Source organism: Bombyx mori, chromosome 6 (assembly GCF_030269925.1).
Source record: "Bombyx mori chromosome 6, ASM3026992v2".
Taxonomy (NCBI): Eukaryota; Metazoa; Arthropoda; class Insecta; order Lepidoptera; family Bombycidae; genus Bombyx; species Bombyx mori.
Window position 1 is genome coordinate 2,591,863 of NC_085112.1, and position 13,276 is coordinate 2,605,138.

The window sequence follows — 13,276 nt, forward strand, 5'->3', positions numbered from 1 at the left end:
ATTGTTATTTTTATTTAACTCCGCGCATTTTCATATTTATCTACCTTTTAAACCTTCTCTAGACTTTCACAAGTAACTCAAAATCAAAATTAGCCAAATCGGTCCAGCCGTTCTCGAGTTTTAGCGAGACTAACGAACAGCAATTCATTTTTATATATATAGATTAGCATCAACAGTTCGATGTTCTTAATTGAACTTCAATTAAGATTACCCCATTCAAATATTTGAAAAAAAATTTTTTTTATTTTTTCCAAATTTTAAACTTTAATTGACCCTCCTGTAAAGTTGCAAAAATTTCTCTTAAACCAATTTTCACCCATTTGCCTAATTTTCAGATACATTTTCATATATTTTAGTGAACCATGCTAAATTATAGAGAAAAAAAAACAATCTTAACATGTTTTTATAAATATTTTATTTGATATCATTAATCGAAGCTCATGCTCATGTCGGAGGTGTTGGTGACGTCGACGGAAGCGAGCGGAGTCGCGGGCGCGGCCGGTAGCGATATGTTCACCGCTGGGAACGGGAACTGTGGGATCTCTTCTTCTGTAAATGTGAACACTGACATTACTCGTACGGTCCCTCGCAAGTGAGGGGAGGTGGGGGGTTGGGGGGTGGTTAGTCGTCGTGGCCTCAAAGATAAGACGTCCGGTGCATCCGTGTTGAGCGATGCACCGGTGTTCGAATCCCGCAGGCGGGTACCAATTTTTCTAATTAAATACGTACTCAACAAATGTTCACGATTGACTTATAATTTGCGTAATTACTGGTGGTAGGATCTCTTGAGTCCGCGCGGGTAGGTACCATCACCCTAACTATTACTGTTGCGAAGCAGTAATGCGTTTCGGTTTGAAGGGTGGGGCAGCCGTTGTAACTATACTTGAGACCTTAGAACTTTACCTCAAGGTGGGTGGCGCATTTACGTTGTAGATGTCTGGGCTCCAGTAACCATTTAACACCAGGTGGGCTGTGAGCTCGTCCATCCATCGAAGCAATAAAAATAAAAATAAAACTTGGTGGAAGGTCCCCCTGAGTTGAGACCGCGTGCGCAGTCACCGCTGTGTAGGCGATTGACTGGACTACAGTTAAGACTGAGTTATGACTAGAGCTGCGTGGCTCGATTTGTGTTGTGATGTCGATAGGTTCACTATACTTATTAGTAATCTATATATATAAAAATGAATTGTTGTTCGTTAGTCTCGCTAAAACTCGAGAACGGCTGGACCGATTTGGCTAATTTTGGTCTTGAATTATTTGTGGAAGTCCAGAGAAGGTTTAAAAGGTTGATAAATATGAAAATGCTCGGAATTAAATAAAAATAACAATTTTGTTTTTTCTTTGATGTCCCCCGTCGGACGGATTCCTTTTGTTTTAAGTTTATTTTATACAAAAGTTTAGGTCATTTATTTATTGATTGAGGCACTACGAAGTCTGCCGGGTCAGCTAGTGTTTAATAAAATTGGCAGCACTAGTGACCAGTGGCCAGACCGCTGGCTACAAATCAAATCAAATAAAAAAAAATTATTTAACATAAATGAAAGTACATACTTGTTGAACGTCAAAAAGAACTACCACCAATTCACAAAAATTAGCCTCCGTCCTGAGAACTGGCAAGAAACTCAGCGGGCATGTCTTTTTTCTTTTAAATATTAGATTTTTTTTAAATATTCATGCTTGTCGCAGCGGGGCCGCACCTGCGAGGTGTCGGTCGAGCGTGTCCACGACCAGGTCGAGCAGCGCCAGCGCCACCACGTCGTCCGGGTCCAGCGCCAGCGCGCCGTGCAGCGCGTCCGCGGCCGCCGCGGCCCGGCCCAGCAGCGCCAGGCACAGCCCCCGCGCCGTGTGCGAGGCGCCGCGGCGGGGGCGCAGGCCCAGCGCCCGCTCGTGCCACTGCAGGCCCTCCGCCGCGCCGCCCAGCGCGCGGGACGCGTGGCCCAGCCCGTCCAGGGTCGCCGCCCAGCGTACATTCAACTAGAGTGGTTTTATGATTATTGTACACCAGCCAACCTCATGACCAGGCGCGCGGCGATTCCAGAAGTAATTAACAAAAGTATGATGTAGTGCTACTAGATTCAGACATATTCATCATTTTGTCTGCAAGTTATATAAATTCTGGTAAGTAGGACGGGTAGGTACCACCACCACCCCGCTTATTTCTGCCGTGAAGCAGTAATGCGTTTCGGTCTGAAGGGTGGGACAGCCGTTGTAACTATACTGAGATCTTAGAATTCATATCCCAAGGCGAGTGACGGCATTTATGTTGTAGATGTCTGTGGGCTCCGGTAATCACTTAACACCAGGTGGGCCGTGAGTTCGTCCATCTATCTAAGCAATAATAAAAATTGTATGAATGCTAAAACTCCGAATCCGTGCCCTAGCGACGGCAACTCTCGCGTTGACACGGGTCCAACAATAAAGTGGTCATGGTTCTTCCCCGCCCGCACCTGTCCATCGTGAGCCGCCACATCCAAGGTCCTGAGCCACAGCAGCCTGGCGGCCCCGGGGTCCCCGGCGGCCAGCGCCGCGGCCCCCGCCTCGTGCGCCACGTGAGGGTCGCTGACCAGCCCCAGGATGCGATCCCAGCCGCTCTTGTTCTCCACGTCCCCCTCGTCCACCGCACTCCCGGCCTGGAACCCCGAGCCGATTTGGACGTTCAGAACTAATCTAAACTGTTTTTGTGTTTAAAGTCACTACATTCAAATTGTTCTGTAATAAATAAATATAAATAATTTCGTTGTAAATATTGTCTGTTATTTATCTTTTGAAGGGTGTCCTAATCAATTAACTCATAGACACAGCCCACTGAGTTTCTCGCCGGATCTTCTCAGTGGGTCGCGTTTCCGATCTAGTGGTAAATTCAGCGAAGCACTGCTCTTGCTAGGGCCCGTGCTAGCAACACTCCCGGTTCGACCCCCGTGAACTCACCTACTAACTCGGCGAATCTAGTATAACCCCTCGAGATCACAAGAATAGGGATGGAGAAAAAAAAAAAAAGTATTCCGTGCACCTCGGTAGCGCCGCGGTGCAGCACGGCGGCCTTGTACAGGAAGCGTTCGCACATCGCCACGTTGTTCAGAAGGGAGCACTCCACCCCCACGTACAAGGGGGGGAGGTGGCAGCCGCCCATCAGCTGACTGGCCTGGTGGATACATGCGGGGGGACACCCTCATAAATTGTACATATTGACGCTTGAAAGGCAAACGTGACTAAGCGACAATAACTGCTTTGTACATAAATGATAGGCAATAACCATATTCGATGAGCAAAAAAATTTTATTTCTAGGTCTATTAAAATCATTTCAACCCTACAGCTAGATTCGTTAAAATAGATTTTTTTTCAGGTTTAAATTAGTCTACTGTAAAGTTCACGCATTGGCGCTTAGTCACGTTTGCCTTTCAAGCGTCGGTATGGAGGGCAGAGGTTTTTTTTTTTCTTATATCTCACGAGCTCACAGCCCACCTGATGTTAAGTGATTACTGGAGCCCATAGACATCTACAACGTAAATGCCACCACCCACCTTGAGATATAAGTTCTAAGGTCTCAAGTATACTTACAACGGCTGCCCCACCCTTCAAACCGAAACGCATTACTGCTTCACGGCAGAAATAGGCAGGGTGGTGGTACTCTACCCGTGCGAACTCACAAGAGGTTCTACCACCAGTAAAAAGGAGCACCATCATCATAGGGGACAAGGTGAATAGCAGCCAGTTATTGTTGAAGGACTCACCCAATCGGCGCCAATGTAGGAAGTGGAAATGATATGAATGTATGTAGTAGCAGTTTTAAGCAGAGTGAAATGTGGTAGATTGAAATGAAGTGTGGTAGTTTATGGCGCTATTTTTAAAATTCTTCCACTTGCTACTGTGGCGCCATCTTAATTGCCTCCCTTAGAACGGACACTTTTTCTTCACTTCTACCCTCCATTATTGTATGCTCTTTTAACTATCCTTAGCAATAAGCTAGGGATTGTCTATCGATCGATATTCGGTTTAGCGAAAAGCTATATATACTATATAATCTATATATATATACGAATCAAGACAATGGACAAAAATAATAGAATTATTGTATTGTCGTCAATTCTCGGTACGTGTGTAAATTTACAATGTAATTTGAAGTAGGATTAAAGTATAATAACTAAAAAAAAAAAACTCGATAAATATATACATAGATGGATGCGATATGCGAATCGAACTAGTAAGGGTCAGTTAAAACCGGTTACGGCTTTCGAGACATCGCCCCTCACCTTGAAGTAGGCCGCCATGGCCTGGTCGTGCTCGTTGTCGGCCGCGAAGCTGTGCCCGTAGGCGAGCCACACGCAGCCGGCGCCAGGCTCCAGACTCTTCGACTTACTAAGATATCGACGGGCCAATTCATTCTTGCCTAAAATTTCAAGAGCTTCTTCAACACTGCACGATAACAAATTTTTTTTTAGGATTGTAGTATAGCTGTTGGCCCGGAAGCCTTTCCAGTTTCACCAGGACATGTGGGCGAGCAAGGCTCAGCCAGGAGGGGTGGGATTTGCTAACAACTGCCCGAGCGCCTCCGAAAAAGACCTAACAACTCAAGAGCAGCCGCTTCGCGAATGAATCTAGTACCGGATCGGAATCGCGACCCGCTGAGAAGATCCGGCGAGAAATCCAGCGAGCTGATTTATGGGTTAGGTTGCACGATAACCAAAATATATACACGGTCTCTATATGAAAACGACTGCCTTTTACTAAATGCAACATTTATGCAATATAATTTACACAATTAATTTACACAAAATTGAAAAAATATTGGAAACTTTGAAAGAAACTATAATTCACAGATAGAAAAGGCACTTTAAGAATAACTACTAGTCCCACAGTAGTTGAAATTCGACTATAATTAATTGAAATTATATGTTTAAACATTATTATGGTTTTATTGTCAAACACTTTAAACTTCTTTAATTTACTCACATATTTCGGAAAAGTTACACTTTCTTCCCTGTACAGCGGGAGGAAAACCGAACTTTCGGCGTCGGTAGGAGAAAATAGTACATTGTGCACCAAGGGAGAAAAGTAGGACATTTCCTGCAGCGTGTCAAATGGCAAACACGCGGGGTGAAATGTCCTACTTTTATTCCCGCAGTGCACATACTATTTTTTCTCCTACCAGGCTGAAAGTTCGTGGAGTACCGAGCCGAGGTCCAGGGGCGAAGCCCCGGTGGGGTCCAGAGGTGAAGCCCTGGCAAGGGGTCGGAGCCCCCCCATACTCATAAAAAAACAATTTAACTGTTTTTTAATTTTTAAATAAACTACTACTAATTGAATAAGAACTATCTGATGAATGTAGAATACAATGTGGGTAGAACGGCCGCTGTTAACTATTTGGTTCAATCGTACTGGTGAGAACGCATACCCACCTATAAGATAGTAGTAGCAGCCCACGGCATACCAAGCTGTCCAGTGCGTGGGGTAGGCGTCCACAAGTCCGTGTGCGAACGCGAAGAGTTCCGGGGCTCGTCTCAGCTCGAGGAGGCAGGCGGCTCGCAGGGCAGCGCCGGACCCCGGGCCCCCACCCGCAGCCCCCAGCCGCTCGAGGGCGGCCCCCCACCGGCACCCCGCGGCCAGCCGCCGCGCCCCGCACACCGCCGCCTCCAGCGTGCGGGACCTCACGCCCTCCGCCTCGCGAACTATCTGAACGTATCTCAATCAATGATCGTTACAATAGCGATGATTGGATTGTAAATGTTTAACTGTAGAGAGGGAAGCAGATAGCGTGAAGTATAGCAATTTTATCTTTTTCATGTTAAGCCGGGTGGTCTTAGCGAAGCCCGGTCATCGTTCAATTATTCAAATTAACCCTCAGACACAGCCCACTGAGTTTTTCGCCGGATCTTCTCAGTGGGTCGCGTTTCCGATCCGGTGGTAGATTCTGCGAAGCACGGCTCTTGCTAGGGTTCATGTTAGCAACGTCATCAGGTTTGAGGCCCGTGAGCTCACCTACTAGTTAAGGCGACGCTGATATAGCCTCTCAAAGCTATCAGCTTAGGTAGGAAAAAAAATTTAGCGAAGGTATGCGATGCAGATCACGTGCGAGTTCTCTGTAGTTACAGAGCGACGGGACACAATGACATAAGTATATTTCCACGACCCCAAACGACAAACAATGCTTATTGGGATTTTGCTTATTACTGTTGCGCTCAGACGGTTCTTGCGACCTTTATTCCTCCAACCTCCAACAACACGAATCGCCTAAATTGATCTATAAAATTGGAGATAGTTTAGGAGGAGGTAACCGGTGTGTGTGTGTGTGTGTGTGTGTGTGTGTGTGTGTGTGTGTGTGTGTGTGTGTGTGTGTGTGTGTGTGTGTGTGTAGCGTGGTGTGTGTGTGTGTGTGTAGCGTGGTGTGTGTGTGTGTGTGTGTGTGTAGCGTGGTGTGTGTGTGTGTGTTAGTGTGTGTGTTAGTGTGTGTGTGTGTGTGTGTGTGTGTGTTAGTGTGTGTGTGTGTGTGTGTGTGTGTAGCGTGGTGTGTGTGTGTGTGTGTGTAGCGTGGTGTGTGTGTGTGTGTGTGTGTATGCGAGTGTGTGTGTGTGTGTGTATGCGAGTGTGTGTGTGTGTGTGTGTAGCGGGGTCTGTGTAGCGAGGTGTGTATGTGTGCGTGTGTGTGTGTGTGTGTGTGTGTGTGTGTGTGTGTGTGTAGCGGGGTGTGTGTATGTGTGTGTGTGGGTGTGTGTAGCGGTGCTTGTGTGTACTCACGGGGTCATCGCTGTCGGGCGGCGGCGGCGCGACGGGCGCGGGCGAGTAGCGGTGAAACCGCTCTCTGTACGCGGACAGTAACAACGCGCCCTCAGCTCCACTCAACTGTTCGCTAATCGGTAACGACTCTATTAACTCGCTTTCTGTAAACAAAATTGGTTTTCTGGCAACATTGTTTTTTTCTCATATTTCGGTGTTACCAGCCGGATACGCTATTCGACAAGTTTATTTTAAACAAAAAAAATCGTTTCAGCTACTATCGAGACACGCGGTTATAAATATTTACTAAAATATTTAAAAAAAAACGCAAGATCAAATCAAGAGATCAATTTGTCAATCAGGCACAATTTCAAAAGATACTTTGAATTCCAAAGTAAAGCATACCTACAACAGGAAAATCAAATTCATCGAGTACTTGATTACTTTTAAATAATTCTAACTTATTATAATATTGATATACATAAATGCATCCAGATATGAATTGATGAAAGAACCTCACCCTGCCTGGGTGTGAGCGCGTGTTGCTCAAGCAACAGGTCTAGTGCTTCGTAGCAGGCACAGTCCGCCCGTAGGGCCGCGGTCAGCGCCTCGGCGGCCGCCTCGCGTCGCTCCAGAGCGGATAACGCTCGCGCTTGTGTCACTAAAACCCCGGCTAGAGCCCTCTAAATCAATATTACTTTTTAATACGCTTTTATTAGCTTCAGTCGTATGTATGTATGTTTGTAACGGAATCTTTGAACATGAGTTTGATCCTCTTCAAAAGGTTGAATTAACTCGAGATTTGGTATACTTATTAAGGAACTATGACTATACAATATTTAAAAAAAATGTAAACTATTATTTATTAATAACCTTTAGCTTATGGTTGTAATCAGGCAGCGGCTTGGCTGTACCCTTGAAATTGTTGATGTCCATGGGCGACAGCGACTACTTGTTGTTGTATGCTCATCTGCCTACAATTGCAATAAATAAATAAAATTGCTTTATGTCTCTAAAGCAGTAAGCCAGTCATCTGCCGCTGCTTGTGTTGCTGTTGCCTATGTATTACTTGGCCCATCTCAAGTACCATGTTTATGAGCAAAAACACCAAAAGATTTTGATTTTCATACATGTGTTTTCATACGTGGTGACTGCTTGGTGTGTCGTTATCAATAAAAATTCAGTTTTAGAAAACTTATCGGATTCTTGCTAACACGGACTTGCAATGGTCAAAATTTATGTTTGGCACAATCAAATATTGCTTAGCAAAGCTTGACACGCTTTGCATTATTATTTGCTTATGCATTAATTTGGTTAGCGATATTCCCTAATACATTTTATAATATTCAATTTGTTAATTCTGTCAATAAGCAGTTGTTGTGCAAGTGCAATTGTAAAGTATTATCATAAGCGCAACATAGCTCTCTTCCAATAATATGAGTTGAACCAAATCAAGCAGTTCTTGGCTCATTTTATCCGATACAGGCCACAGAACATCAAAATAAACAACCAAAAAAAATTACTAACATTGTGAGTTTGGTCAGTGTTTCTAGGTTCAAGCAGCATAGGATCACAATCCTCCAGTAAATTAAGAGCTGTTGAGGATTCCTTGGCTGCCAAATGTGCACGCATCGCCACCCCTAAGCACAGCAGGTGTCGTCTGAAGACAAATAACAATTGTCATTAATTGTGTTTTTACTGTAGTTTAAAAATATAAAGATTTGTTTTATTGTGATTTCTGCAGTATGTAGTCAGAATCTATTGCAAGACTGCCTATTTAAATATAATTTTTTTCACTGAGTATGTTCTATCAGACTGACATTGTTGAACAGGCTACTATAGCAACAGATTAGCACCATTAAATTAAATATTTGGAGCATTTGCTATTATTTTAAATACAAATAAAATTTAATGCAGTATGCCTAAATAAAAAATCACAGAGTTAATGGGTAATCAGAATAATATTGACAGCGTCTATAGTCACGCTCGTATACATAAGTTGTTGCTTGGTCATATAATATAAAGCCAACACTCATAGCAAACTAGTTAAGAATTATTGCTCAATAGGATTTATACATAGTTGTTTGAACAAACTCACAGCCTAACTGGTGTTAAGTGGATTCCAGAACCCTTAAATATCACCATGATATTAACATGATATGGTCATATGAATGCTGCGACCAACCTTGAGGCATGAGGGTGAATTTGCTGTTTTATATAACGGCTCTTCTGCACTTCTATCCAAAGTACTCATGCATTCTTGTCATCATGCAGATGACTGTGAAATAGGTAGGATAGGACCTACCTCTATGGGCTTATAATTTAATAGAATAAATACCACAGGTGCTTTACTAATTTAAATATTTTGTGGGTTTATTTTATGACGTTATTACTATGAGGAGCACATCAATGTCCCTAATAAGCACATATTTCTTAAGTAAAATTGGTAAGTACAAGCAGGATATGAACACTGACATTATTCTGTGGCTTAATATATGTACCCCAGCAGCTTAACCTTTAGCAGCTAACATCTTCAAATTACTGTTAAGTAACAAAACATTTTTTTGCTACTGTTCGAATCTATAAAAAATTCGCACTTATGTAAATTCCTAGAAGTGACAACTTCAGCAGCTCTGTGGAGTTCCCCTCGAGCTAGCATGGCACTAGCAAGAAGCCACATATCATCACCACTTGGGCCTTCGGGGCCACCCCCTGCTGCAGCGGCTGCAGCATCAGCCCAAAAGAAAGCACTGGTCCACTGTCCCTGGGTTTAAAAATGGAACATGTGAAATAACGTCAGTCTAGAAATAATTTCAGCGATCCAAAACCCAAAGGGTCGTAAAACTAAAAGATTGACTCACCAATTCCGAATATTGCTTTACAAGAGACCTCATGAGATCGATATTCATAAATTCGTCTGTGCTACTTCTACCAGTGGTAGCGGGTTTTGCCATTTTAAATAGGTAATCAAATCTGTGTTAGTAAACAAATTTAACTTGACTGCTTTGAGATTTCTACCTCAAAATCCGTTGTAATGAAGGAAGAAAGCCCTGAAAATATTTACATACGATTCTTAATTCAACATTTGTAATCTAGTAATTTTTAAGAATTGTTATTTCGTTTACATTGTTGTTTATTAATTTTATTTAGTCATTTATGTAGTAATATGTACCTCATAATTTGAAATTCAAAACCCAACATTCAAGTCATTATATGACAGTTGACAATTGACATTGGACATTCGATATTGCTAGTTTCTTATTAGGTACATACCATATTGAGCACCACGTAGCACAATATTATTTTTTTACATCGTCATCAGACTAGCATAAATGGCCTATCTGGTGATGAATTGTATTTTAATTAATTAAATTTCAACTGGAGGATTTATTTTAAACATTTTAAAGCATTTAAATTTTTCAAGTCTAGCAATAAAGTACCGACTATTATAACCTTGCCGGTTTTAGAAGCCCCTACAGAAAGATCCTTGTTTCTTTCTAACTACAGCAAAACACGGCCTTGTGTAATAAATATCAAATTTCATCAAATGATCTCTAAACTTTGTGATATTCTCCCATGCTGTCAAATGACAGATTTGAATTTTGATGACGGAAAGAAAAAGGTTAGACACAGAAAAAGAGGGAATAGGCTGAATAATTATAAATTAAAGCTAGTAAAAATAAATTAAAGTTAAGGAAACTGTATATTTGATTATTAAGTGTCATAGTAAATATAGACTATTATTTACTAAATAGTCCGATTGTCCAGAGAACAACGTGTCCTAGGTTAGGCCGTTCTTGAAACATGTTAATATTGTTGGAATAACATGACTGAAAGGAAAATGTGCAAATTCTACAATTTAAACGTGCCCGAGCGACGGTCTGGTGAGGCCCAGGGAATAGCGCAGAACCACGGCAACAACGAAGATGATGATAGGAATCCCGACGATCCGTTGGTTCCTTACGTGCCGCCGCACGAACACAAGCTGGAATATAGCTACTGGATGTGGTTTTCAAGGCGGCCCGCCCGAGATCTTACCACAACACCCACTGGTTACGGCCAGGTCTGTTTACTTTGCATTATCAGCAGCATATTGTAGTATTTTTTCGTCCTTCGTAAATTATCACTACCATGATGCGTTTCACGACCTATTTCATTCAATATACTAGTCTATGCGTAACTTTATCTTGATAATTTTCAGATAGTAGAAGTTTACTTTTGAAAATTGAGTTTTATTGTTTTGTATAAATATTTTTTAAACAATGTTTACTAAAATCTGTTCTTATTTGAAAACCACTTTAATTTTGAAAGATTTAATAAAAATACTTACTTTTCATCTTTCATTTACAGCTACAGTTGAATGTAAACATATATTCTTTAGTAATTAAACTAGAATAATGTTAAGTGTGTGATACAAGCACTATTGAAGACATACAGTGCTTGAGAAAGGGGTTTTCAATTAGTCTTCAAACTTTTTAAACTTTTGACTGTTAGTTATGTTCCTGGTTCCCTTATTATTATTTAAAATAATGTACTAAATAACATAACATGTCCCACAGACTTTTTTTGTTTTTATTTTTAATTTTTTTAGTGGACTATCTGTATAATTAGGCCCGAGTATTCAATATTTTTTTTCTAAAATCTATATTGAAATTAAGTCAACTTGAGCGATAAAAGGTATCTAGTTATGTAGGATATTTTTTTAAATTATTACAGGCGTTACGTTTGGTGGGTCGGGTGGGCAGTGTGGAACAATGGTGGGGTCTATATACACATCTGGCTAGACCTTCAGAGTTACCTCCACTCTCTGACCTTCATCTTTTTAAGTTGGGTATTAAGCCAATGTGGGAAGATCCGGCCAATGTCAATGGAGGGAAGTGGGTATGTAATCAACTATTATGTTTAATGACACGTGATAATTAAACTTTTGCTAAGCTTTATTTCACATACACAATTATTAATTAAAAATAAAATTTCAGTTTGAAGTACAGGATTTTTCTAAATTTCATTAATATTTATAATCTTGGATAAGCTACAAAGAGTCCATTGGGTAGTTACTGCCATCCTGATTACTTTTGTTCCAAACAAGTCAAGCTTACTAGTTAAAGGTAGCCATTTTATAATGCAACTTCTCTCTATGGATGATCACCCACCTTGTAGGGCCGAGCCTTACGCACCTCTGTATTATGGGAAAAAGATTATTGAGCGACACTAATAGGTTCTTGTCTAATTTGGTGAGGCAGGGAGAGGTAGTAGTGAAAGGGTTACAATTAGTGAAGATGAGCTGTACCCTTAAATATTTAAGAACTCAAACTTAATCAGGATGTCATTGTTCAGAGACGATATAAATTTTTTCAAAATAGTTCCAAAAATAATAATATTAATAATCAATAAAATTATATCCCCTCCATTATTACTTAACTAAATAAGTTAAAAAAAAATCAACTGAGGCAAAGTGTGAGAGTACATATTTTCTAAAAATGATTTTCATATGTTTAAGGTGGTCAGATTACGTAAAACACAGACGGGTCGTGCATGGGAAGACTTATGTATGGCAATGCTGGGCGAACAATTTATGGTTGGACCAGAGCTGTGCGGTGTGGTACTCTCAGTACGATTTCAGGTAAGCTTTTAAAACAATCAGCTTGAACAATATTGTAAGGGTTATTTATTATTTACACAATCTTGTTGGGTGGAAAAAGAATATATGGAAATCTAATTGGATATTTTGAATGATTCAGACTTACATCATTGCTTGCATTTTACTAATTAATGTAAAGAAAAGCTCATTAGTATTTAAAATATATATTATAATAATATTGTTTAAAATAAGATATTATGGGCTTTAAATGTTGTTTTCGTATTTATATTACAGAAAACGCAGTTAAGTCTTTCATTGTCTGTAGTATTTCACATCATTGTACTAATATAAGAAAAAACAAGATTTGATCAGAGTTGATTTTGCTTTGCTCAGTGATAAATTTATACTGTTCTATATATTATATAAGTTAAGTTTTACTGGTGGTAGGACCTCTTGTGAGTCCGCCACCCTGCCTATTTCTGCCGTGAAGCAGTAATGCGTTTCGGTTTGAAGGGTCTGGCAGCTCTTGTAACCATACTTGAGACCTTAGAAATTATATCTTTAGGTGTATTTACGTTGTAGATGTCTATGGGCTCCAGTAACCACTTAACATTTGTTTTAGGACGACCACCTGGCAGTGTGGCACCGGACGGCGTCGGACACGGCGGCGGCGCATCGCGTGCGGGACGCCCTGCGCCGCATCCTGCAGCTGCCCGCGTCCGTGCCCATCGAGTACAAGGCGCACGGAGACTGCCTGCGCGCCACGGCCTCGCGGGCCCCGGACCACGAGCACAGCGAGCCCCCGCCCCGCTCGTAGCGCTCCGCCCCCCTCGCCACTCGTGTGTTCGGTACTCTAGTGCCTCCGGTGACCGCGCGACCGACGCCCGCGCGCTCTCGTCTCTGACCTGATATTCTGTTTGCCTCTATTTTGAATTTGTGACGATTTTATTCTAATGATTTGCTCCTTCATAAAATTTGACCGC

General features: G+C 41.6%; 2 protein-coding genes across 4 annotated transcripts; one reads left to right on the top strand and one right to left on the bottom strand.

Moving 5' to 3' along the window:
- Window positions 1-398: 398 nt before the first annotated feature.
- Window positions 399-10,013, bottom strand: LOC101742010 (cell division cycle protein 16 homolog). 3 transcript variants are annotated; one of them, XM_038011507.2, is made up of 12 exons: window positions 9,885-10,013; window positions 9,574-9,762; window positions 9,310-9,476; window positions 8,240-8,372; window positions 7,233-7,395; window positions 6,734-6,876; window positions 5,398-5,671; window positions 4,252-4,388; window positions 3,011-3,142; window positions 2,448-2,630; window positions 1,698-1,974; window positions 399-549 (listed from the first exon to the last, which is right to left on the bottom strand). In XM_038011507.2, exons 2-12 carry the CDS (start codon window positions 9,664-9,666, stop codon window positions 428-430), a joined length of 1,824 nt encoding a protein of 607 aa, XP_037867435.1. In that variant the 5' UTR covers window positions 9,667-9,762; window positions 9,885-10,013; the 3' UTR covers window positions 399-427. The 3 variants fall into 3 exon arrangements, with proteins under 3 accessions (XP_037867435.1, XP_062524940.1, XP_062524941.1); XM_062668956.1 differs by lacking the exon at window positions 9,885-10,013 and adding an exon at window positions 9,838-9,871; XM_062668957.1 differs by lacking the exons at window positions 9,310-9,476; window positions 9,885-10,013 and having other exon boundaries at window positions 9,574-9,831.
- A 314-nt stretch (window positions 10,014-10,327) lies between these two features.
- Window positions 10,328-13,209, top strand: LOC100037428 (eukaryotic initiation factor 4E-2). Its single transcript, NM_001098363.2, is given in 4 exon segments — window positions 10,328-10,775; window positions 11,429-11,593; window positions 12,213-12,335; window positions 12,916-13,209. Coding segments are annotated over 4 exon segments (720 nt in total). The 5' UTR covers window positions 10,328-10,538; the 3' UTR covers window positions 13,111-13,209.
- The last annotated feature ends 67 nt before the right edge of the window (window positions 13,210-13,276 follow it).